This window comes from Lampetra planeri, chromosome 9 (assembly GCF_965212315.1).
Source record: "Lampetra planeri chromosome 9, kcLamPlan1.2.h2, whole genome shotgun sequence".
Taxonomy (NCBI): domain Eukaryota; kingdom Metazoa; phylum Chordata; class Hyperoartia; order Petromyzontiformes; family Petromyzontidae; genus Lampetra; species Lampetra planeri.
Genome location: NC_136115.1, coordinates 12185427 through 12213327, shown reverse-complemented (window position 1 = coordinate 12213327; position 27901 = coordinate 12185427). Strand labels below are relative to the sequence as shown.

General features: G+C 46.0%; 1 protein-coding gene across 1 annotated transcript; it reads left to right on the top strand.

Moving 5' to 3' along the window:
- Positions 1 to 29: 29 nt before the first annotated feature.
- On the top strand, positions 30 to 26441 carry LOC144720751 (pyroglutamylated RF-amide peptide receptor-like). Its single transcript, XM_078597775.1, has 6 exons — positions 30 to 360; positions 8059 to 8217; positions 14283 to 14344; positions 19850 to 20082; positions 23694 to 23791; positions 25699 to 26441. Exons 1-6 carry the CDS (start codon positions 30 to 32, stop codon positions 26373 to 26375), a joined length of 1560 nt encoding a protein of 519 aa, XP_078453901.1. The 3' UTR covers positions 26376 to 26441.
- Positions 26442 to 27901: the final 1460 nt, after the last annotated feature.

The window sequence follows — 27901 nt, the reverse complement described above, 5'->3', positions numbered from 1 at the left end:
GGAAGACCGCGTTCCCTGCGCTCGCGATCATGAACATCACCGCGCAACTGCTGGCGCGATTGCTCCTGGCCAACAACATGACTCGAGAGGAGTTCATCAGAGCGTACCACCTACCGCCAATGGTGTATGTGCCTCACCTGCCGCAGCCGCTCCGTCTGGCGTTCGCCGTGATGGGCGCCTTGGTCTTCACGCTGGCTCTCTCCGGCAACGCGCTGGTCATCTTCGTGGTGGCTCAGCGCAAGGCTCTACACACCGTGGCCAACGTGTTCGTGTGCTCGCTGGCCGTCAGCGACCTGATGATCACCGTCTTCTGCATCCCCGTCACGCTCATGCAGAACTTTTTCTCCAACTGGATCGCAGGTGACTATCGCACTCCGCGTTGCACAAGCTGCGTCTTCACGAGCAGCGATGTCGTGCGTTCATCAAAGCATCGCTAAGTCTCAATACTTTTACATTAGTAGGGTCCCTGCTACATTGCAAGTATCCAGATAATGCTCATGGGGCGATTACATGGTGCTGCTATAGCACGTTCGCAATTGTTGCGGAGATTTGCATGTTGAATCTAGCGACCGCCCTGATTAATCCTGCGGGTGTAAAGACGGTAAAAAAACGCGCCTTTTGCTTCACAGTGGGTGTTAAAGATGCAGTGATGTCTTTCGCAAAAGTAGGCCTTTGTGTGCCCTGCCTCATGATCCAAATGTTCTAGTTTTAAAAAATGACCCCCAAATTACTTAATTCTAAAATTAGTTTAACACGTAGACTTTCAATAGCATCCATAATAGAGTTTTTTTTGGGTTAGATCGCGTACATATATAAATGTGTCGTTAAAACCCGCCACCACCCGACACAGCCAACTAGTAAGGGTTGTCACGTAAACAGAACATGCCAATTCGTCACTAGTACAGCACAGCGGTGTGTTGGAGAGCCAAGCCACAACATTTACAATCTGAGTACGACGTTTCGCCAGTAATTGGTATATATCGCATTTATCGCCCCACCCTTCCCCCACTTCTGCTGCGTAAACTTGGCAGGACCCTCCTGAAAACGAATCACGATACTTCAATGAGGCTTTCCTTAATAAATAAGTGTAATAAATAATAAACACAGGCGTACAGATACGAGTTCACGAACGCATTGGCTCTACTGACATCTCCTGGCCACCCTGCATTTCAGCTGCTTTATCAATTATTGAAATCGACATGATTTTTCAACCCAAAGTTCCACAGTGGTGGATTGCAGACGTGCGCTGCATAGACTAGCGCTCGTATAATGTGGGCTTTAACGCTACTTTAATATTTGATGACAATAATAATTGAATAGTAAACGAATATTAAATATTCTGGTGAAGCATGGCTTACTGGTTGGCGTAGTGTGTTCTAAGCTTGACGACCGAAATTCGAATATGGCGATGGCTAACGGATCAGTTCACCGCACACGTCCTTTGTACTGAAAAATGTGCTGAAGTATGGTCAAACAACCCACCAAGGCCGACTCTGCGTGGGGTGGCCTTCATCCAACAGTGTATTGACAAAGGGTGGTAAATTATCGTTTGAAAAGTATCATTCGTGTATTTGTAATGTTTAAAAAAAAAAGAATTTCAACATACAGCATGTTTAGGCTCATATTCTAACCATCATCCAACTGACTTTTATCATGTGAACCGTCACTTTCACATTAAGGGTAAAGAGGATCCTTCTTGTGACTCATTCCCACCACTAGCCTCCTCCTCTTCCACCACTACCACCACTACCGGATTCATTTTTTTTAATCTCTCTCTACTTTGGACACAAGTAATTGTACACTTCTTCCGAGATGGTGCCACGGAAAATTCTTCTGCTGCTGTTAAATGCTTTCACGGTGGGCGCATGAAGCACGACCCCGGCTAACAGAGTATTTACAATTCTCGACATGCGCATTTATTCTTTACCACTGTAGAGATGCCGTATCCCTATTACAGAACCTCTACTTGCCCTGGGGTGCAGAAGTCAGAACCTCCCTTGGAATAAAGTACATTCTCCAGGGACATCGGATGCGAACAATAAACATCAGATATGAGCCTCCCGAGGATCAGACGTGAACCAGGAACATTCGACACGAACATCGTGAACATTAGACATTAACCTCATGAACATCGGACACGAATCTTGCCGATACCAAATATTCCCCCCACGAACATCAGAATTGCACAAGAAAACTTCATGAAAGCCTCCTTGAAAAATAGACGTGAATTTCATGAATATCGGCGAGCAGAGTAAAATAAAGGCTTCGATTTCATTCCCGACCAGAGCAGCTTTCTGTTTTCTGCATGTTCTCCCCCAATTCTGCATTGATTTCCTCTGGGTTTTCCCAGTTTTCCCCCATCATAATACAATTTCAATCTCGGCTCAATTTTGCACACGGAAAAAATTGATTGTCCACAAATATCTCACGTAGCAATCATCACCCCACATTGACAGTCAAATGCCATAGCTGAGACAGCAATCGACGGGCGGCGAGCGGTATTTGCTCTGTTGTTAAAAGGTAGAGTGCAATATAAATCCAAGCTCATTCATGAATGCATCAGTCATGCTCCTTTGAACATCAGGCATGTCCCAGTAAAATCAAGCGTGTTTCACTAAAAACGAGCAATTCTCAGGAACAACCTACAGTCGATTAAATTGTCTGTGACTGAGCGTGGCCCGTGATATCACAGCTGACAAACAATGAAGTGAGATGACCAGATCAAATATGTTCTTCGTGCGTGCATGGACTAAGCCATGTCCTTAGGTCCTCGTTGGCACTGCCTGAGATGGAAAATCGTGGCTGTGTTGTTGACACGTGTGCATTATTACAAACTGCTCGTTATTAACACGTCATTCCATAACCCACATGCATTGGCCATAAAAATCGCTTTGAACAACTGCTACAGTTCACGTGGTACCAATTCTGATCTTGTCCGTGGACGAGCGTGTTCCGTCTGGCTAATTTTCACCGGCTCATATATGTTTATATTTCTCGTATGTTCTGTTTGTCTGTCCCATTCGTATTGGCTCGTGTGTATTGTCCGTCTCGTTCTTTCTATTTAATTTGTACTATGTCGTCTGCACTCTCTGTCTCACATATTATGTATACTATGTTTAATTCCAACCATTTCTCTAAGGCGGGGCGGGGGGGGATTCATACATTCCAAGAATAGCAATTACTCTATTTTTACACTCACAATCCAACAGACTTATCAAAAGCGTACAAAGCTACTTCAACCAACTGATGGATGAAATTCATATTTACATGTCTGCATGCCAATTTTATAACCATACTGATTAATGAGGCTGGTTTTGTGGGGGACCACACATATTGTAACAACTATAGGGGCATCTCTCTTCTCATTGTGAGGGAAAAGGTCTTAGCAAGGATTATTCAACATCGCCTTGCCAGGCACGCTGAGGAAAGGCTTGCGAAGACCCAATGTGGTTTCAGACAAGGGCAGTCCTGCACGGATGCCATATTCTCTGTCAGTCTGCTACAGCAGAGATATAGGGAATTCCAACAAGACCTACATCTCTGCTTCATTGACCTGGTCAAGGCCTAAAAAACCATCAACAGGGCAGGGCTGTGGGCAGTTCTTCGGGCTTTCGGAGTCCCTGACTCTCTGCTCACAATCATTAAAGACCTTCATGATGATGGGCAGGCCCGGGTACAATTACGTGGCTGGGAGTCGGAGTCATTCCCTGTTCACATTGGGGTGCGACAGGGATGTCCTCTTGTTCCCACATTATTTAACATCTATTTCGAACACATAGTTGGTGAAGCCTTCGATGGCTGTTCCAGAGGAAATTGCATTTGAAACAGATACAATGGGAGGCTGATTGATTCCCGGGTGCGGTCAAGGGATGGCTCAATTTTGGTCAACCATGTAATGTATGCTGATGATCTGTTGATTGCTGCTCGCTGAGAGGAGGAGTTGGAGGCGCTGCTGCTGAACCTGGAGTGTGTCACTAAGCGGCGGGGTCTCACCATCAGCCCCACCAAAACTAAGCACCTGTCAGGGTATTTTGTGCCACCAAACACTCCACCACCTCAGCTTCCCATTGGTGATGGAGCAGTTGTGGAAAGAGTGGAGAGTTTCCCAAACCTGGGCAGTGTGCTTATGACCAGCTCCGGTTTGATACCAGAGCTCTCACTCCGAATCAGTCGGGCGGCATTATCTTTTAATCGGCTGCGTAATGCTGTGTGGAAGCCACCTGGTATGTCGCTCTGCGCGAATCTTCCGGGTCTCCTCAGCCCGGGCATGCCCTCCCTTCTCTATGCTTGTGTAATGAGTGACTTCCGCGACACGTCGTGCAGAGGGTACTCTTCTTTATTTCACACACGGGCACAACACAGGCCAACACAATCTTCTTCCTTTTCCGCACACTTAGATGTTAGCGTCCCTACAGGCTACACACATGGTCGATCATCCGGCGTGGTTCCACCCGTCCACTCCCGGCCTCGCCGCTGGCTGACGGCGTGCCGGTAAGGGCGGTGGAACTCCGCAGGAGACCTGCCACGGGGCGGGACGATGGAGAGAGATGACGGCGAGCAGCGACGCAGTCCAGACCCAAGACTCCACACAGCGACGCCGAGTACTCCTCCGCCCCTGCTTATATAGCCGCACGCGCGGCTAGGCTCCGCCTCCGGCCACGCCCTCCCGTGGAACCTTCCCGCAGGTTCCCGGAGTATCTCGGCCAGCCCCGCCCCTTACCTTTGGCCCAGACACGTCTCCCTCTGGCATTGTATGATGTTTTAGTGGTGCCCGTACCCGTGCTTCCCTTTTCTAACCAACAGGTGTCATCATGCCATTACACTTGTGAAAGGTGGACCGCTCTAATGGGACATCTGCGCCGGTTAGAAACATTCAGGCTGGCATGCCTACGATCCATCAGTGGGCTCCTCCGGCAGGCAAGGCTGTGTTGGATAGTTAATTTAGCCCTCATGCCCAGCCACTGCATGCGCAAGCAGCTTCTGTTTGGCCGCATAGAGAGGGCTTTATGGGCACAACATGGGCTGGAGAAAGAGATGGTCTAATGCGGCACGGGAGGATGTGGAGCTGAATGGACTTGCCGACGAATAGTACCAGCGGTGTCAAGAGGCTCGTGAAGTACGCTACTGGGAAGTTGGAGGCAGTCACCATCCAGCAACAACGGAGGGCAGAAGAGCGACGCTCACAACAACGAGCAGGGCGCCGGGTGTTTCAAATGCAGCAAGTTGGCACAGTAGGGGTACAGCTGGTGCATCTACTGGACATCTCAGTAAACCAACCCATGGCAGCTGGGTCTGTCTTGAGGCCTCCTGTCAGCGAGCCTTCGACACTTCACGTGGCCTGAAAGTGTACCTGGCCTGGCACAGGCGCCATGGTGACGTTACCGTTTACTTAGTTGCGAATGGCGGGTATTTGTATTGGTATTGGTGGCAGATGAGTGTCACTTTACGGGATAACTGTCTTGCTCCTGAAGAGTATGGGCATTGTCACCAAGGAGAGAACACCATTTGCCTCCCTGTAAATCGACAGAGGCAACTGGGGCGCAAGTATGCAAATACGTATCCACCTTGATGCGTTTCATTTCGCGAACAGCACGCGTGGAAAATATGACATTATCACTTCATACAAATTTGCCAGGTGGCTCATGAGGCTGATTTCTTTCAGTTCGCTGAGGCAGTACCCTTGAGATCCGATTGTGAATCTCATTCTTAATCTGATGATTAAATCAGACCCTCAAGTGTAACTAGTTGATAGTCTTTTCCCAGTCAGTAACAAATGCGCAAAACAACCGTGCTATGCCCAAATTTAAATTATTCTTAACATTAAATATTCGTTTCGATTGGCGTGTATCGAACACTCTTTGCAGGGAAATATAAAAGGTGCGTGCCGAGGTAAGAATAATATTTAAGGAAATGAGACGACAGCATTTTGTGTCATCTTCCACCGCCATTCTCTGCTGCAAACGTATGCGATACCTGCGAGTTCAACAGTCCAGATGTATTCTTGTCAGGACAAAATTGAAATGCAGCTGTGAAGAAGACAACACTATCCTATTTCCAGCTGCATCCTTGGCCGCGCCTCCTACACAAGCCTTAAGTCATGACTCTGCACGTCATCTGACCTTTCAAATTCACACGCAGTTAAGTTGTCAATAGATACCTGGATTAAGCCAATATTTTCGTTTATTCGACATGATAATGTGAGGATTATTGGTGTCATCTGCCAGGCAGGTCGCCATGGTGGCGTGATGTTATCTCCCTCGCCTGGTATACAGGAGGTCGTGAGTTCTATCCTGACCCTGACGCCTGTACATTTGAAGTCTGCATGTTCTCTCCCCGTGGTCGTGTGCATTTTCCCCCTCTACATTTAGAAGCAACATGCGTTCAGATTATTTGGCTGCTATAAATGTCCACAGGATAAGCCACTTCGTTGAGCGATAATTTGTGGCCAGGTCGCTTCTGAAAAAAAACTATATAGCTTTGTGGGCCTTACCTGGTAAAAATAAAATATGTGGGGTAGGAGTGCAGGGACCTCCTGTTCATTAACCACTATTGAACTTTAAAATCTAAATTGAAAACGCATTTCTTTAGAACTGCTTTTTGTGTGTAGTTTGGTGACCTTTCTCTGCACCTCCGATTAGCACGGTGGGATACTGCACGGTGCTATTAGCCCAGTGTGTGAGAATTAAATACATGCTTTGTTCTTGTTATAACAATTACAACGTTGCTAATGAGTCTAGTACGAAATGTCTCGCCATCTATCGAGTGGTATGCCTCTGCTAATCTGTATTTAACTTTTTGGATTCTCTAGCCACTTTTATCGGATCAATAGAACAGTCGAGGTTCTTGCCAGGCAGAGGCGAACATAAACACATTTAAAAGTGCAAATATCGATAAAAATAAATAAATAAATGCATTAGTATTATGCAGTACGAAATTCCGAATAAAAATGTGAAGGAAAGCACTCGCGTGTACTGTGGGGCAAGGCAGACTGAGGGAGCGCTCCACCGATCTACACTGTTCCCATGCGTCACGACTTCTCGTTGGGTCGTCGTGCGCTACGGCCACGGATATTTAGAATACAACCCAGAGAATGTCAAATTGCACGACAATAAATGCGTCGCGAACACGCAAAGTGGCGATTATAACGCCCGACAAAAGCGAGGGTTCTCTGGGCATTACGAAAAACAACTCCAAAATTAATAACGATATGTACGAATGTTTATTTTTTTATACAATGTTCTTCACAAATATATATATTACCAATTTAACACGTAGGCTTTCATTATTGATCTTTACCTTAAATAACAATGAGTTTAAATAACACATTCGATGCATGTAAATTATTTACTGTGTGTGTTTGAGACCGAGATACGCAAATCTGGATTATACGCTGTAGAGTTTCAACAGAATTCGCGTCGTTAGTTGTGTCCTCAGCTTTCCCGGGGAAGGGGGAGGAAGGAGCTGGGGAACTCAAGGGGGCACGACGTGAATGCTAATCCATTGCCCCCCAATAGAACAAATACATTTGCATGAATGATAACCGAATATGAATGAGTGTGCAATATGAATAACTGAATGAATGAGCAAAAAATCAACCCGTAAAAACTAAGTTTTTCACTCTAAATCCTTTATATGCGTGGCGGCTAGAGTCCTCTCGTCCTCTGGCTTGAGATGGCTGCCACCTAGGGGTCAGATGATTGTCTGCCAGCATTAAGCAATTGGTAATTAAATATTTTAAAAACATTTCCCTAAACAATGTAAAATTTTAGAAAAACATTTTCACAAAAATTAATTATCGCACACTACGAGTCTGTGTGGAAAATGTCAGCTCGATTGGATCACGGGAAGTGGGTTAAAAAACGACCGAAAGATTTGCACGGTCGTAAGCAAGCAAGCAAGCACGCAAGCAAGCAAGCACGCAAGCAAGCAAGCAAGCGAACTTAATATAAAGGATTTAAAAAGAGCCGTGGCTCAGCTCAGCTCCATGACCGAGCGATGATGGAGCCACTATCACTCCTCTACCGCCTCGCTCATCCTCCCATCTCTCTCTCTTTGCAGGAGTGGCTCTGTGCAAGCTGGTGCCGTTCATCCAGGTGACAGCAGTGACCACCAGCATGCTGACCATGGCCTGCATCGCTGTGGAGAGATTCCAGGGCATCCTGCACCCGCTGCGCTCACGCTCGCGATACACGGCTGCACGCGCTGTCTCCATGCTCTGTACGTGGACACACCTGTAACATAATCGATATGTCATAATCGGAGTCTGTATTTATCCTAGCGGAAGCTGATGAACTATGGAGGTCTTTTTCACAGATGTCCAATAGGGGCGGGTAATAAAGTTACAATAACAAACAATACCAAACCAATGATCGGAGTGCAAAGTATCGGAAAGGTACGCAAGTCACTTTACAAAAATAAACATAAATTAAGGATACAAGTACAATTTGCAGAAGTACATCAATTCATGCAGATTTTTATACACTAAATGCAAGCTTGGGCAAGGCAACACAACAAAAACAGTCCCATCGGCTCCAGCTTTGCGTAAATCACGTGACTTATGTGGCCAGCCCGACTCTGTATCCCGACCCTCTCCCCGCCACCTGCCAAAACAGACACTGCTCCATGCAGCTTACTTCTGCTTCGGCCTCTCTTCTCTCTACTCTCATTCCCGTGAGATAGCACGCGTTCAAGGTTTCATTATTCACGGTGATTATATTTTTTGTGTTGAGTTTGTTGGCTACGTACGGTGCAAAAGAAGTTCAACATACATACATATTCCAAATGGTTTGTTTTTTCTCTGACAAGATATCGGGTCAGCGTGGAAGAGTAGGCCAAATACCTTCTATAGGGGCTCTATTGAGCTCGCTCTCGTGGAGGCCCTGCCGCCAGCAATTGAGTGAGAAAGACATTCCAGGGCTACTGCACATGTTTACCTTTCATTAGAATTTATTTTTTTACCAACCAAAACCTCACTGGGACTCTAGAGATGTGTTATTCCAGGAGGGTCTCGCTTGCTATGCACTCGGCTACACAAATTCGTGGAGGGCCAAATTTTTATACATAGGGCCTTATTTTAAGAAACAATTCATTGTTCTTTTTTATTATTAAATATGCATGAATAATTTTAATTAGTTCACTTCCTGCCGACATAATAATGTCGTCAGGGAGCAATTGTCCCTGCGAGACGTTTAGCCAGTATCATGAAGGAGTGTTTGGATACCGGTGTAGCCGGAGAAATCCACCGCCCTTATCATGGAAGAAAACTCACATCTTGACGCAGATTAATTATATTTACAGAGCCAATGCATTCAACCCATATGTGGCCCGAGCTCATTGCTGTACTATCATCCCCTGGCCACCGTGCTTTCGGCAGCCACGCTCTTATAAACTCACTGAGACAAGGACAAATATCCCCCATGTAGCCTCCTACACTGCTGGGGCAAGTGTTGTTAGCGAGCACGAGGAGGGGACGGTGTGGCAAGAACCACCACTCGATAGATGTCTTTGTCTCCCTATTGTTGATGTTTACACACCACAATAGATGCTCATTAAATACTTCAGATACCACTTGTCACTGGGGTTAGCTATGGCCAAGAATCAAACCCAAGTCGCAGGGATTGTGAAGTGGTGTGTGACCCACTGCGTCACTGTTCCACACACACACATATAGACTGTTGGAGCAAGTGTTGTTAGCGAGCACCTATTAAGGCTGGCACGGCGCATCAGGGTATGGGTGAGCAACACCAAGCCCGGCCGCTTTTGTCTCCCCTGGGCTGATGTATACACATCAAATCAGGTATTAATTTAAGGCTGAGTCAACCTCGGGGACATTTGTCACCGATGTTGGCAGTGAGCAGGAATCGAACTTATGTCGCGGGGGTTGCAGCGAATTATAGGAACCACTACACTTCCGCTTATCATGCTCATACAGAGACTCGTCTACTTACGAACATTCGACTTACGAACTTTCAGAGATACGAACAAACCTGTCAGTATGTCCAGTCGCCTGTTCGGACCGGGAGTCGTAAGTTCAACTGCCGCGCAAAGATGGCGGTGGTGGCATCTACATCTGCAGAACATGAAAACCGAGTGGCATTTACATCTACAGGAGATTATACAACTTTTAAAGCCATTTCCCGTGTTTAGTGTACATGCCGTACAACATGTTTGGAATCAACAGGAATAAAGTTGGACTTACGAACAAATCGACTTACAAACAGACCCTGTACTCACACAAAACAAAAACAAAGAGCCCCCGTCTAGCCTTTACAGACTGTTGGGGCAAGTGCTGTTAGCGAGCACCTATGAAGGCCGGCACAGCATACGAGGGGGTGGGTGGCCAGCACCACGCCCGACCGCCTTTGTCTCCCCAGTGGCGATGCTTACACACCGCACTAGGTATTCATTTGAGGCTGAGTCGACCTAGAGGAGGCCCAGGACAAACTCAGATAATTGTCACTGGAGTTGGCTGTGGGCAGGAATCGAACTCGGGTCACCGGGTTCGTAGCGCAGCACACTAACCGCCACTCGACCGCTCCCCCAACTCACACACACATACACACAGGCACATACACTCACAGAGATTCCTCATAATTAACGTTGCAGGCGTCGTGTATGGGAGTGGGGACACAACGGTGTGCAGACTGTCCTCCGATTCCCAGGACCTACATTTCATTTCCCAAAGTACATAAATAACATCAGCAGCAGTGGGTACCTCATGTGTAAAATATCAGCACTGGAGGGACACCGGTGGCCGTGCGCATCATCTCATGGTGTGCACGGCCACATACAAAGATAACCCCACTGCCCTTGTGGTGCACGTGCTGGTAGCGAGCACCCTTTGATGCCGGCATGGCGCATGAGTGGGTGGTTTGGCCGGCAATGTTCATGTTTTATACACCGTGACAGGTACCCATTGAAGGACGAATCAACCGAGGAGAGGCCCAGGACTGGTTAAAATGTTTACAGCTGACGTTCACAATAAGTGGGAATCAAAACGCCAAAAGGGCCATTGGGCTAATTGGTTGTGAAACAAAATACTTAAATTGTTATGTTGAGAGACATATAAGTAGACGTGGATTGCTTGTCTATGTTGTTATCTATATTCTCCACAACGACGCCAATGATTATTTTAGTAACCAAACTCGGGTCGCAGGGTTCATAGCACAGCATGTTAACCACCATACCCACACACAACTACAAAACATCCCCATTCCTTTTGTTGCTGTGGGGCAAGTGCTGTTAATGTGCGCCTACCGAGGCTGGCACAGCAGGGTGGCTGGGCAGGCACGCGCCCTCACCACAGCAGTGATTGATGAATTCTGAGTTAATTCCCAAGCTCTAAACTGAGGGCACTGCCCTACAGCCCCTTAGTGCCAGGGATGTTGCCCACCCCCCCCTGCCACCGCTCTCTGCTAAAGTTTTTTTAGGCCACCGCTTTAAACAAGGTCACGCTGCAGAGCTGCTGGCCCATAAAGCAGTGTTTTACTATGAGTCTTCACATTTATTTTATTTTAAAAATTATATTACATTGATTTTAAATTATTTCACCGATTGTTAAATGGTTTTCCATTATTCTTTGGGTCTTTCAGTAAAGTCACGTAGATAGGTTCAAATAAAAATTTAAAAAACTACGACGTTTCGATCGCAACACAAGCATTCGTCATCAGGAAGAGGGGGTTAGTTTCTAAAGGCAAACTGTTTATAAAGGTTTGAAATGGGCGTAGCCCAAATGTCAGCAGCCAATGTTAATGTAGGTGGTGGGCAGCGACCGCGACGGTGATGGGTTTTCCACCAATCAAAAGGCGGCCCAGTAAAAATGTGCATGTTAATGTAAGATCGTTGAGCTGCCTCCACGGTCAGCGCCCTGAGGTGGCTATGTTAATGTAAGAGATTAGCATGATTTGAAGCTTTCGTGACTGCAGGAATCCATACTTTTTCGTTCTTTCGGTAAAGTCACGTAGGTAGAAAAATAAAATAAAACGCTCGCTCGTTCAGCAGTTCCACTGCTGGATTATATTTTTTCCGCCTGAGGACGACCGCTTGTGTTGCGATCTAAACGTCGTGATATATTATTTTTTGTTTTATTTTATGTTTCTACCTATGTGACTTTTCCGAAAGAACTAAAGAGTAGAGATTTTGCATATTAATGGTAGACCGCAGAGAAGCAACCTCGAGCTCTGCGAGCGAGGTAGCTGTGTTAGTGGGAGAAATTTAACCTGTTAATGTAAAATCAAAGAGCCGACAATGACAACTAAGATTGGAAGGTGGCAGGATGGAAACATCACAGCCAGTTATGACTTAAACTGGTTGATAACGTCCTTCCAATGATTGCTCAGTTTATACCCATCTTCTCTAATGAAATTGTGTCTGTATATATGGATGGCTTCATGAACGAATCTTTGTTGATAGCCAGTGGGTTTGCAAAGTACCTTCGTCTTAGAGAAATCAATTTCGTGTGAGCCCACCGCATTAAAACAATGATCACCCACGGCCGAGGTATTGGTCCAATGAGCATGGTTGGCTACGTACGGTACGTAAGAAGTTCAACTTACATGCATACAATAGGTTTTATTTATAATAATACAAATAATAATATACTGCACACATTATGAATTTTCCAAAAGATTACGGCCTCCCCACTCCATGCTAGTCATTGTTTTTTTTTTCACGATACTTCACCACACTGGTCAGTGCAGGTTGGTGAAGTGGGGGTAGAGCAGGTCCACTTTTGATATCCCTCTCCACTGAAGTTAACCATGACGGTGAATAGAAATTGAGTTGCTGAGATCAAAGGGCAGCGCGAAAACCGCTATACAATCTCTCCACCCACGCGCTTGATTTGACTGGATCATATTTTACAGTTGGTGGGAATTTGGCTTGGAAGAAATTTTGGAAATGAGATTAACATGGCAGCTCTATAGCTCCTCAAGGAGAGCATACGTTGACATTTCATGTGGAAAGGGAATAGGAGACCTTAACACAAAATGCATGGTCCAAATTTGCCAACTTACAAAATGCTCAGTTGTGATTTTACATAGCAATCATTGGCTTTGAAACACGTTGACAGAACTCTCCTCAAGAAGAGTAATTACATTGTGTGAGGCTTTCCTGGGTGAACACGTGCAATTACAAACAATCAATGTAAATACACTGCACTTTCTGACCCTGCACGCCCACTCATAGCCACCTACCTTGTGTGGATACGCTCTCGCTACAGTTAGTTTGCTGTGCCTTTTTTACGCCTGATGAAGGAAGCTCGTGTTGCCTCCGAAACGTTGTGATTTAATTGAGTTGTTTTCATTTATTTTATTTTTTTGATTGTTTTACCTACGTGACTTTACCGAAAAAACCAAAGATTATGAATCCTTGCAGTCACGAAAGCTTCAAATCTAGAAAGAGTATGGATACGTCTGCTTGGTTCTTTCGGTAAAGTCACGTAGAAGGGAAATAATAAAATAATACAAATAAAACATAATAAAATAATTCGCAGGACGTTTCGCCACAACGCAAGCTGCCGTCTTCAGGTGAAGAATGAAACATCACCAAGCTTGGAGCGTATATTTAAGCTGGGTTGGAGAGGGAAGACAAGCGCCTAGACAAAATAATTTGCATATCAAGAGGAATTTAGCATTTCCCATAAATATGCTAAATTCCTCTTGATATGCAAATTATTTTGTCAAGGCGCTCTTCTTCCCCCTCCAACCCAGCTTAAATATACGCTCCAAGCTTGGTGGTGTTTCATTCTTCACCTGAGGACGGCTGCTTGCGTTGTGGCCGAAACGTCGTGAGAATTATTTTATTATGTATTATTTTTATTATTTTATTATTTCCCTTCTACGTGACTTTACCGAAAGAACCAAGAAGATGAATCCCTGCAGTCACGAAAACTTTAAATCGAAATAGTATGGATACGCTCTGTATTGTTAGGACTAGGGCATAGGTTATCACGGCCGTGTGGCTTAGCCCTCCGATGTGATTTCAGGTTGCACCACGTGTTGTTAGACATGATGTCCAACGTTTCACTCCACCTCTTCATCTCCCAACACGTGGAGTGAAATACCGGACACGATGCTGAATAACACGCGGCAGTGCAACTAAAAAAGACATTCGACAGCTCTGCATTGGTTGGTGTCGGTTGCTCCATAGGTCTATTAAGTGGTGACCTATACCATTTTCCCCGTGCTTATTGATCAGCCGACATTGCAATATCTCTAATGTGTAATGACAGTGGCAATCGATAGCATGTAATTGTTGTTCGTGTTTGTCTGCCTTGTCTGGAGGTGGAGTGTGGCTGGTGGGGCTGTGTGTGGCGGCTCCCATGTTTTATGCACACACAGTGCAGGTGAGTAACAAACCATCACTGCCCATACACAGCATGCCGAGTTTTCATCCGTTTCATTCTATGATGGATGTGTATACTTCCTTCTTAAAACGGTAGAAATATCATGGGACCTCCTTTGCCAGTGTCAAAATATAAGAATATGGTTTTCCCTTTTTTTCTGGCAACAAAACAGGTGTTAAGATGTTAAAACACCAAACTGAAACCTTTTGCAAGGAATCATGTCCGGATTTACTCTACAACACACCAGTGGGCTGAAGAAGTAACTAATTGCGTTTTGTTTACGTGACAAATCTCTTACTAATTGGCTGTGTCGGGTGGTGGAGGGTTACGACATATTTATAATTACGCGATCTCACCCGAAAACTTTTATTATTAATAATATTGATCGCGAAAGCCTTCGTGTTAAAGAGAGGTAGGACTGTAGCCAGGAAAGTGGTGTGCCAGAGATACCAAGAGAAGAGAGAAAGTAGAGAAAAGAGTAGGATGGTCAACCGTGTCAAAAGCTGATGACAGATCGAGGAGTACAAGAATAGAAGAGAGACCATCATGAACATAGCCAGGTGATTCTCAACCGATAGAAGAGCTGTTTCGGTTGAATGACAGTGACGAAAACCAGTTTGGAATTGGGGGGTAGAGAGAGTTAGAAGATACGTCGGGGGTGAAACGAGAGTACCAGGTGTTCTAGGAGTTTGGAGACATTGGGGAGAAGGGAAATGGAGCGGTCGTTGGCTCCAAACGCATGTTTCTAAATCTGGAGGGAAATACCGGAGGACTCGGAGAAAAATGCACGTGACCTCGAAGAGAACATGCAAACTCCAAATATTTAGGCATCAGGGTCGGGATCGAACCCACAACCTCCTGTATAACCAGGCGAGGTAGTTCACATCGCACCACCTTGGCGCCCGACGTCTTAACAAAAATATATGGAAATTCACAAAACCATTTATAATGTTTGAATAGCTTCAGTGAGACTGCATAAAGAAGGTTAGAAAAAGCAAATTGGAAAGAGGAAACGGGCACGTAGACCTGCATTTTCCAAGGCCATTCACTGCGATTCAAGAATAGTTTATGAAAATTTAATTGGAGAAATTCTAATGAATGGTGAAATTATTAACCATCTCAAATCGGCAGACTTTGTCATTCAAACAACCAATGGGAATGATCCACGCGAAACGATCGAGGCATTCAATGAATTAAACCCTGCAATGTAGGACTAAAGATACAGATTGGGAAAACGAAAGTTACAAGTTTTGTGAGCAAAATTTTTTTTTCGGACGGACGCAACTGGAAAACACATCAGAAAATGTAAAACTAGGGCAGTTATTGAATGCAGAACAGGTAAGCAAGGGCTGGATGGTAGTGCTTTTCGAAAATAACAACAATAACGATGCTGATGACTCACGCATGTCATTCAGCATTGTGAAGGCAACGAGGGTTGGTGGTTCACACACGCATTGGTGAAGCTCAAACCACCACTGGGCTACGAGGTCGCCATCTCCTGGCTTGCCAGGGTATGGCAGTACAGCAAGTGGAATCATTGACTCCTGTCTGGTGAGTACCGAGTGGTAAAGTGTCAGATGTATCTGGAGAGGGTCAGGTGGATGACTAGTGGGTGGGTGGTGTCATGGAAATGTGTCTCGTGAGCGGTATCAGGCTAGGATCACGTGGCAGGTCAGCTGAGTGGTGAGTATCTGCTGGCAGTGTCAGGTTAGTAGTGTCACGTGAGTGCTGAGTGGCAATGACGCGCAGAGCCCATGGTAGAGAAACCAGTAAGGGGAGAATCGTTGACAAAAGGGGACTGAGCCGATGGTGACGAACACATTCCTGCGGAGGGAGCTGGTAGGAACGTTGGGTTGCTCGGTCAATGGCCAGGGTCAACGGCGGCGTGGTGTATTCCGCAAATATGCCCGACTGTGAGGGCGGGCACGAGACGGCGTGAGTAGGTTAAACGTTGAGTTTTATAAGGGCACCACGGGGTGACCAGCCCCTCCCCAACCAGCCCCACCCCTCCCACCCCCCACCCAGCCCCACCCTCCGCACCCAGCCCCTCCCCACCCTCCCCTCCCCACCCAGCCCCTCCCTCCCCACCGAGCCCCACCCCTCCCATTTTCCATGCACGACGGACGGACACAATAATCCCCTGTAGGCTGGTGGAACCAGGTGGTTCCTACCAGTATAACGCCGTCTGTAGGAGGAGCTGCCGTCTAGTTAATGGATATAAAGGTTGTTTTAAAAAAAATGTTTCAAATTGTCTTCATAGCGTGGCAGTAACTTTTAACAAAACACCAGCGTCCACTGTTATTAATCTGTCACGCCTACTCAATATATGTGAAAAATATCTTAATAGCTTATTGGCTTCCTCCAGTATAAATTAAGTTGTCGATTAAATTCACAGCCTGCCCACATTTATGTCACAGCTTTTTGAAGGAGGATTTCATCAACTTGGCAGAACGTTTTTTCCTGTTGATCCCAAATTCTTTTGTGTAATTCTTTTCAACTAAGTTTGAAAGCATATATGAATTAACTCTGCCGTTTCATCCATCTGTAAAAAAGCGGGGTAGGAGGGGTGGGTGATAACTCTTGTAAAGATGTTCCAATATGAATTCAAGTTTGTTTAACACGTAGGCTTTCGCAGCCAATATATTCCATAATAGAGGTTTTTGGGTTAGAAAGTGTAAATATAAATGCGTCGTTAAATTCACCACCACCCGACACAGCCAATTAGTAAGGTTTGCATGCAAACAGAACATACCAACTCGTGACTAGTACAGCACACCGAGTGTGTTGGAGAGTAAATATGTTGGTCAGACAGGACGAATTATCAGCATCAGTCTAAAAGGACACCAAAGGAATATGAAATACTCCCAAATACAACTGTGGGCAGTGGCAGACCACCCGTGCCAACAAGGACACTCAATTTATCTTGATAATGTTGAAGTTTTGTGCAAAACTAGTTACTACTGGCCAAGACTAATTAGATAATCTATCGACATTGAGAGAAATAAACATAATTTTAACCGTTCGGATAGCTTAGTGCTGCTTGGAAGCGAATCATCAAGTAACACACTGTTTAACTGCATACCTTTAAGGTGATTAACTATGAGCAGACAGGTGCTGCGATTTCCGTTCACACAAACAACAGGATGTACAAGAACAATATGCATACATAATGCTAGTTGATTACCGTATGAATAACCCAACCGGTAATAAATAACCATTATAATTAATATGCATTCATTAAGACCCCCCCCCCTACACCCTCTGACCTTTGCACCTGAAGGGCTCGCAAGTGACAAAATCACATCTATCCCTCTTTTTAAGAACGAAACCGGAGGATTTCTAAAAAAATCTGGATGTCCGCCTGATGATGCTAGTTGTAATTACTGCCGAAACGTCGTACTCAAATTGTTAATGTTGTGGATTTACTCTCTAACACACTGGTGTGCTGTACTAGAAACGAATTGGCATGTTCTGTTTATGTGACAAACCTTACTAATTGGCTGTGTCGGGTGGTGGTGGGTTTAACGACACATATATATTTACGCGATCTTACCCAAAAAACCTCTATTATGAATTCAACTTTATTATAAAGTTTTATTGCTAATAGGTACTGGCCCAATTCAGAACTAGACTCATTGATCAAAGGGTTGCAAAATAACTGGTGACACTATTTGAAAATATTCAAACTCAATTTGCCCTGACAGATACCTGTCGGTAATACGAAAATGTTTTTTGCCATTGAGGACAGAGTTTAAATGCGGACAAGTGCAGACATTGATGCATACTGTGAAGGAAGATTCCTCTCTGAACCTACCGGACGCCCAATTATCACGGCTGGCTACGTACGGTGCGAAAAAAGTTCAACATTCATAAACACACTGAATGAAGGATTCAGAGCACTGAACACGTGCACACGATAACGCTGTGGTCTTGTTCAGCAAGCGAGTGTATGCGAGAAGACACATTTGGCATTTGCTTTTCAATGAACGAGAGCACGTGCCGACTTTCATTTGTTCACAAGCGCGATCGTATCGTCGTCATTTTTTTCTACCGCGACTCCCACGCGGTAGACCTTGCGACGCTGCGACAATGGGGAATTTTAAATGGCAGCAGTACAATCAATCTCTCAGTGAACACATTATTTTGCATTGGCAGCGATGCACAAGCACAATGAACAAAAAACTGAACATTCGTCAATAGCATTATCTCTGTTTTTAAGGCAGCGTTGTGCACGAATGTGTTCAGTTTTTTTACGTCACCTGGTAAGGGATTACAGACCCATTACAATGTGCAGAAACAATTTAGCACCGAAAATATACACAGAAGTATGATAATAATCAACATTTATGCTAAATCTGTGCATGAACCTCGTTTTTATTTCATCCACTTAATTGCTGGTATTGTTTTACACAATTGCTGAGCACAGGCCCAAAGGCCCCCAAAACCCCCAAATGGCCAGCAACAAGCATCACAAAGTTGTAATTTCTGAAGTTAAATTGCACTCGTTTTTTCTAATTGAGCAAGGTTATAAGAGGAAACACGCAATGAGAGACCATTCCCAAGTGGAGCAGTAGGAGGGAAGAAGCAGAAGGAAAATAGTTGTGACCTGCAGTGTGGTGGTTGAACACATGCTGGATGAGATGAAACAGTCAATATGGTAGTGTAGTTTTATAGGGGTGTTGGTGGGGCATTCCCGCATTCCAGCACTGTTAATCAAGGCTTGGAGGATCACAGAAATGTTAAATTTCGATTTAAAGCTTTCGTGACTGCAGGGATTCATCTTCTTGGTTCTTTCGGTAAAGTCACGTAGAATGGAAATAATACAATTATAAAAATAAAACATAATAAAATAATTCTCACGACGTTTCGGCCACAGCGCAAGCAGCCGTCCTCAGGTGGAAAGCAGGTCTGTCTTCAGACTCTGTCTACTCGACAAACCTGCTCTCCACCTGAGGACAGCTGCTTGCGTTGTGGCCGAAACGTCGTGAGAATTATTTTTATAATGTTTTATTTTTATTATTTTATTATTTCCATTCTACGTGACTTTACCGAAAGAGCCAAGAAGAAGAACACAGAAATGTTGTGAAACTCTCTTCTTTTGGGCGTCCAAATGCCATATCATAGCTTGCCAGAAGGCAGTTATGTAAGTGGACTAATCGCCATCTGTTACTATCCCGTTTAAAATATATTAATACTTAGAGGGCCACAGAGCTTGGGCATTTATTGGTGCCTGCTGACTGTCTGGCTGCTGCTTGTCTTCCTCCAGCGAGTATTTGTCCACATTACAGATTTAAATAATTATTAGCTAATGTGTGGGAGTGTAAATTCGTGTAAAATGTGCTATCTGCAAACACATGCCCTTGCAATGTTTTCTTAAAGTGTACATATTGTGCCCACACTGGACATCTGTGAAAAATTCTCCCAGTCGAAAGAAAGATTCTGATCTTGACATCATCATCATCATCCCCGGTTTCAATCTGTCCCGTGACCGTGGCGGCGGTGCAGGTCACGTACGACGTGCTCTATGACGCGTCGCACACGGGCTGCAGCGAGCAGTGGAGCCGCGCGGAGCACCGCCAGGCGTACACCACGACGCTGCTGCTCGTCACCTTCGTGCTGCCGCTGCTCACCATGACGGCGCTCTACGCTCGCCTGGCGCACGAGCTCTGGGTCAAGACGCGCGTGCACGACGCGGTGTTCAACGCGCTGCAACGCTCCGAGATCAACAAGATCACGAGGTGCGCTCTTGCCGCGCGTGACGTGCGGTGCGATATCGGCGTGGTGGGGTCGTATCGGGGTTGTGGGTGTGGGTGTGATTTGCTCGCGTGCGGCGTGATGTCGTGTGTGGGGCAATGGTAGTGCAACGGTTAGCGCGCAGCGCTACGTAACCCGCCGACCCGAGTTCGATTCCTGCTCACGGGCAAAACATCAGTAACGATCTTCTTGGTTCTTTCGGTAAAGTAATTCAGACGCTGTCGCCTCGACAGACCTGGTTTTCACCTGAGGACGGCTGCTTGCGTTGTGGCCGAAACGTCGTGAGAATAATTTTATTATGTTTTATTTTTGTTATTTTATTACTTCCCTTCTACGTGACTTTACCGAAAGAACCAAGAAGATGAATCCCTGCAGTCACGAAAGCTTTAAATCGAAAAAAAATCAGTAACGATTACATTAACCCGTCCTCGGCCTCCCCTAGGTCGACTCAGGCTCAAATGAGTACCTGGTGCGATATGTAAACATCACCTCTCGTGTGCCGTGCTGGCCTTCGCAGGTGCTCGCTAACAGCAATTGCCCCAACAGTCTGTTAAGGCTACATGGGGGATCTTCGTCTTTTTGATATGTGGTGTGCGGTGAAGTGGTGTAGTGTAGCTATGATGGCACTCAGAATCACTTCTTTCCCCGTTGTGTTGCGTGGCATTGTGTGGCATAGCTGGAGTATGGGGTCGTGTGGCTTGGTTGGTGTTCGGTAGTTGTTGTGCAGTGTGGGATAGTGTGGCATGTCGTGGGATAGTGCAGTGTGGGATAGTGTGCAGTGGCTGGGGTAGTGTGGAGGAGTGGTGTGTGCGATAGTGCTGTGCGTTGTGTAGTGTGGTGTGTCGTGGGAGAGTGTGAAATAATGTGGTGTGGCGTGGCACCGGGATGAAGACATTTGACTCAGAGGTCGCTTTGTATGTGCTGGTTTCACAAGCGAATGCACGATGGAGTCTGCAGCATGTTGGGATGATGCTAAAGTACAAAATGTATTATATTAAATATCAAGGAGGTAAACTATAGCAGTGTAAGTGATCAAAAGAAATGACTCAATTTAAAAAACCTTCATGTACAGAACAATATTTCTGCCACTTACCCATGAAAGCTTCCCCAGAGAAAATGTATACCAGGATGTCAAGCAGTCCAGTATGTTCCAAGTTCGTTCGCTGCTTTACATATACCCACAGTTGATTTGCAGAGTTGGTGGTGCCGACCCATTGGGGGACCAAGCAAACATATTTTGGTGGCCCCTTCCCTTTCAATTAATACAATTCTCGTGAGATGACAGAAAAGATATGAACATGAAATATAGATATGGTTCGATGTGAAAACTTTAGACAAGAGATGTAGTGAAATAGGAAAACAGGGATGCAGACCGGAACGAGAATAATTGGCTTTTCTTGCATAACTACACAATGTATTCCACCACAGAAAGTATGGTGCAGGGTAATTGGCAACACAGCATACGCGAGGATGCAACAAGGTCGACAACTATATTGGGTTTGAGCAGATTTACTCTTTGCGCACATCGGGAGATTACACACAGTGAGGGAGATAGAAAAAAATTCATCATCATCACAATCCATGGGCAGATAGCCCGTAGGAATACACTATATTCCGTCATTTGTTTCCACTTTCCTCTGTCTTGTACCAGTATGCTCAAGTAGTGCACATATTTCATATATTTATGTCGTCCTATATTCCTACCAATCCCAATGACACTCACGCAATATGCAGGTCGTTGCAATCGGTAGGCAGGTGAAATAAGCCCCCATTCCATCCAGGGCCAGATTACGATTTTGTAGGCACCGGGGCTACACGTACTGTGAGGCCCCCAGTAATATTTTCAAAAGGAAAACAAAGTTAAGGAAAAATCACATTTATTTTTACAGGGCTAACAACAAATAAAATTCAGCATTCACAAGTGAAATGACTTTTCACTTCATCTCTGGAGGCCCTCCAGCTGGTGGAGTCCCCTGGGCTTGCAGCCCCTAAAGCCCCCGTGCCTTAATCCAGCCCCGAGTCCATCCCATACCAAGCAACTTAACCATCCACACACCTGGTAATCGAGACTTCAAGTGCAGTTAAGTGTTCACAGCTTGCGATACGTATTCAGTCTACACAGATTCAGCAGAGCTGCACAGCACATTAGCTTCACAAGAATTCAACCGGGAGACCAGCACCGTCATCATCAGTTATGATGATAATGAGGGTTCAGAAGCTTGGGCTGGAGCATTGCTTCTGTGCACTCCTGTCAGTCCCCACAAGACACTGCTCGATGAATTGCCTCTGGTCTCTGCCGCTGCCACGATCTGCAATGAGCCGAGATGCTGCTTTTGTTGGTCATGGATGAGCTGGGAGAAGTTTTGGCTTGCTGGCTCCCTACAATGAACTGCCTCGAGAGCGTTTACACATCAAGTCTGCACCACACCCGTCTCCAGCCCATTGATCGTATAGGTTTACATCATTCTGGCCAGATCTGGTTGAGACCAGCCGCTGCCGTAGTCAGCTGTCAATCGTTGGTCCATCAGTCGAGCAAGAATTTTCAGTGCAAGAGAGCTCACTCCCCACACCAACTCACACAACGTGCCCTGCAGTTTGTAAAACTGTGCACAAGCTTCAATGGAACCCTTGACAATTGGCTCGTTTATTCTGATTTGAGGTGCTATTGTTGATAAATATATATTTTTTTATGGCAATACAACGCGAGCCCAGTGCAATGCACCGACCACAATACGGGTGGGGGGGGGGGACAGAAACTCCCCCAACAAAAAAAGACCCGAGATCGGCGCGCCAGGGGCGTAACGAAGGGGGAAGTCGGGCTCTCTGCCCCGCGCTGGTGGAGACCACAGAGCGAGGACATGAAAGCTTCAATGGGGAGGGAAGATAACTTAAACAGTTGGGTAGAGGTGGGCGGGGAAAAGGTGGGGAGGGGAAGGGAAGCATGTCACAGAACACAGCAAATAAAATAACTTACGGCAACAAATTAACTTATCGTGATCTATAGCCCCACAGAGCAGAGATCCGTTCCAGGATTTTATGTGATATGTGATATACCCCTAGTTTTCATTTATCCAAGCCCCATGAGTTGCTTGGTTTACTTATGCTTGGTGCCATCACTGCATAGTTCACAGAGGTTATTCCCTTTTCTCGCAAACTGTCATCCTGATTAGGTGGTCCTCCAAGCTGCCTCCTAGCTACCCTTTCAATATTTCTTGTTGTTGAACAATACTGTGAAGACTTCGTAGGACCTGTGTGGTTGCAAGTCCATTATTGGTGATATGATCTTAATTTCTGACTCGCTGTGGGCAAGTCCCTCTTGGGCTTCATGTTTTTATTTATTTAACGAATGTTGTACACGTGATTCTAATACAGTTAGAGTGAGTTATGCAAGAAAGAAAGAAATATGTTTATCAATGTTATTTGTGAGTGGACGTCAGCCCACGTAGCCACAGAGCCATGTGACAGCCTTCTCCAAGGGTTCGGATGTCGTCATGTCCCTGGCTGCTTTGTGAGTTGACATTACTGGGCACGGCACAAAGGAGGGTGTTAATTCGAGGTGACCTGAACGCTGTTGACCACCTGTGGCCCTATCCAGGAGTAAGAAGCGTGCCGTCAAAATGATGGTGATCGTGGTGATCCTCTTCGCAGTATGCTGGGCGCCCTTCCACGTGGTCAACATGCTGCTGGACTATGGTGAGTATGGGTCCCTTGTCCTCACGGACATCGGCTGTGTTGTTCACAGCAAGCATCGGTAGTGTGTTCGCCACTTGTCGTAGAAATCCACAGTTCTAATCCGGCAAGCCGTATTCTGCTTTAATGGACGTTAAATATCCATGATGCCATTTAAAGAAGATTAGGCCATTGTGTCGGTGTTCTGGTCGAATAAAAATACTTGCAAAATTACTTAATTGGGAAACAGTAATCATTACCTCCAACTGCAAAAACGTATAGAGTCTCAATGAGGCATTCTTGCGTAAACAAGGATAAATAAAATTAAATCACATGGTGACCGAAGCAGCCTTTCATTCGGATGGGCAGTACAATGTCAAACAGCCAAACTCAATTGGCCTAGACTCGATGTGTATTTGAACATAGGGGGAGGAGAGATAATGCAACTCTTGTACTAGTGGTAGGAGTGTTATATTGTTCCCTCTCAAATAACAGGCTTCATGTGCCCCATCAGCTACTCGAGGTGACTTCACCATGGTTAATTGCCCGCCAAAAGTCTTAATTATTCCACTTGCTAGTCGGGTTTTACAGAAGGGATGTTGGGCCGAGTCAACCCTCAAAAACTCGGATTTTAACTCAGATACGATTCATCTTCTTGGTTCTTTCGGTAAAGTCACGTAGAAGGGAAGTAATAAAATAATAAAAATAAAACATAATAAAATAATTATCACGACGTTTTGGCCGCAACGCAAGCAACCGTCTTCAGATGGAGAACAGGTCTGAAGACTCTGTCTACGTGACAGACCTGTTCTCCACCTGAAAGCAGCCGTCTTCAGATGGAGAACAGGTCTGAAGACTCTGTCTACGTGACAGACCTGTTCTCCACCTGAAGGCGGCTGCTTGCGTTGTGGCCGAAACGTCGTGAGAATTATTTTATCATGTTTTATTTTTATTATTGTATTACTTCCCTTCTACGTGACTTTACCGAAAGAACCAAGAAGATGAATCCCTGCAGTCACGAAAGCTTTAAATCGAAATTCAGATACAATTATGAGCTTCTCGCTCTACTCATGAGATGCATGACCATACTGTATTAGCTTTGGTATGTCATGAAATAACAGGTGGACGATAAATGTAAAAAACAATTTACCCTTTATTTGTGTTTATTTGCACGGAAAGTGTTTGCTGTTGCTGTGCCTATTTATCTGTGGACATTTAGCTCACGTGCAAAATCATTTTACTGACAGTCTGAGGTGTGATGACGTGTGAAGCTCGTTCATATGTATTACATCTTAATACTGATGTGTATATCACAGCGGGGACCTCGGCAGAATGTCTTTTTTTACGTGGAGCATGCAAATCCCTGATGCTGGCAGAATGTGGAGGAATGCTCCAGCATATATAATCCTTGAGGATCCTGTACTCGCTCTTTGCAAAAACAAATTTCGTCTTTTGTTTTTGTTGCTGCTGTGCTCGAGCACCACTGAACTCCCTTGTAAAATAGTAAAGAAATTGGCTGAACGAGACCTATCCATTTAATCTAAGAAACTTAAACTCACTTGACAATTCTCCTTGCACCATGGGTCTAGGCCATTGACGAATCTTCTGGATCAGGCCTCTGTTGCTCATTCAATGGAAAATTATGATCTGTTGGGTCCATAATATCTACTTTTGGGTTCAAACTATGCTGAGTACCACTCTCCAGTCTGCTGTTTCATCTTTGTCTTACAGGCATATCGCCTGGTATGGGCTACGTTGCTTAATGTAAGATCACTGAACAAATGCATGTTGAACTTCTTTCGCACCGTACGTAACCAACCGTGCTTATCGGCAATGAAATGACATGTAATTTAGACAATGCACATCTCTGTCCAATCTGTCTCCCTGTCTCACAATCTGTCTCCCTGTCCCTCTGTCACTGGTGCCAAAAGGAAACCTGAAGATGAGCTTTGACATGGAGGCAATCACCTTGGCAATGGTGCAGCTCTTCGGATTCAGCAACTCGCTGTGGAACCCAATTGTCTATGCTGCCCTCAACCAGAACTACAAGAAGCAGCTGGCGATCGCTTTGTCCTGCCTGATGTGCCGGCGCCCAGATCGCATCGGCGTGAGTGACCCTCCGGGGGGGGTCACCGCGCCACCGGGGGCCGCGCTGCGCCTGCAGGGAGAAGGCGCGCTGGCAGGCGGAGGACCATGGCCGCAGGAGAGTAAGACTTACGCGGAGAGTAAGACGGGCACGACTGCGCTCAGCGCCACGATCACTCGCGCTGCCAAGATGCACGTGAGCAACAGGAGAGGTGCCGCTGACGTCGGCCATGTTGGCGGCCGCCAAGAGGGCGAGCCGAGCAGTGTTGGCGCCCCAGTGGGGACAGGCGGGGATGGGGTGCGCTGGGCTCGCGCCTGTATCTGCTCTGCAGTGCCGCTCCAAGGCGCTGGTGGTTCCGCGGGCAGGACGCGCCACCACCTACCTCTCTGCCGATTTCGCAGCCTGCGCCGACTCTGCGGAGGGATTGGTACTGGGGTGGAGCAGCACGCTATGGTGGCGCTCACCATCACTGACCCTATCTCCCCACTTGGAAAATGGGCCACTTGGCAAACAATTTCGTAAATGCCTTAAAATGTCCCTTTTTTTGCAAAGGGTTCATGTTTGGATGAGGGTTAGATGGTGTCTGCGAATGTCTGTAGGTTGTACGCTACTCAAATTTTCGACACAAAAACATGCACCAGCATTGTTGCTGTGCAACTTTGTTGTTACATTTTTAACATATATCATCTTGGTATTTTCTATTTTATTGCCATTGTGCTATTGGTATGTTATGAGAGAAAGTATCGACTGTATTTGGAACTCTCAGAGCACTGTGGCACCGTGTGAATTTGTAATCAGTACTTATGAAGAGGAGTCGGAGACTGGTTAAAGCATTTCTTTAGTCTTCAACCCACAGCCTCGAACACACCTTTAACAGCCCCTTTTAAACCCTCCATCTCCGCCCTCGTTCCCAATCCACATCTCTGTCTCGCGCGCCGTGTGCGTGTGACGTCAGTGCCCTTTAATCCCCTGACCCCCGTCCGGTGTATTCCCATGCATGTGATTGGTGTGTGATATGTTGAGTGCGGAGATTGCGTGAGGATGTCTCGGACATCCCCTACACTTATGAAAAAGATTTTTGTATTTACAAAATAGGAGAGACACTTTCCTATACACTCTGCCATGAGATTGGTAGCGCTGTCACATTTTATGTCAGGATGAACTGTTGGCTTATTACATGATGAGCACTATAATTATGCACGGGGGATGTAATACGTGGGCGGGGCGGGGGGGCAGGGGATGTCATGCGAAAGAGGGTCGCACCCACAGGTGGAGATATTAGGGGTAGGAGAGGATCGTCGGTCAAGGACAGGTACTTTAACTTTATTGTGAAGCAATTTTTCTGCCTAGCTGGAGGGAGTGGCAGGAGAATAGACGATCACATTCAAAGGATCTGTAGGCATATAGTAAACCTAACATTTGTTGGTCTATCAGGAAATTGCCTTTTCAGATCAATATTATCAAGCAGAATTCATTAATTTGTTTCTCAATCCACTTGTCCTGGGGACGGTCGTGGCGGTAGCATGTTGAGTATGGCGGTCCAGACATCCCTCTCCCTGGCGACAGACTCCAGCTCTTCCTGGGGAAATCCCAGGCGTTCCCAGGCCGGCCGAGTGACATAGTCCTGCCAGCGTGTCCTGGGCCGGCCCCGGGGTCGTTGCCCAGTGGGACGTGCCCGGTAGAGTTCCAGGGGAAGTCTACCGGAGGGATTCCTGACCAGGTGCCCGAACCACCTCAACTAGCTCCTCGTTATCCGGAGGAGCAGGGGCTCGACTCTGAGACTCTCCGGGATTACCGAGCTCCTCACCCGGTCACGGAGAGTGAGCCCGGCAACCCTGCGGGGAAACTTAATTTTGGTCCCTTGTACCCGTGTTCTCATTCTTTCGGTCATTACCCAAAGCTCATGACCATAGGTGAGGGTGAGAACGTAGATCGACATGTAAACCGAGAGCTTTGTTCGAGAACTCAGCTCCAGCTTGACTACCATGGAACAGTACACCGCCCGCAACACTGCAGACGCTGCCCCAAATGCCGCCTTTCTCCTGCTC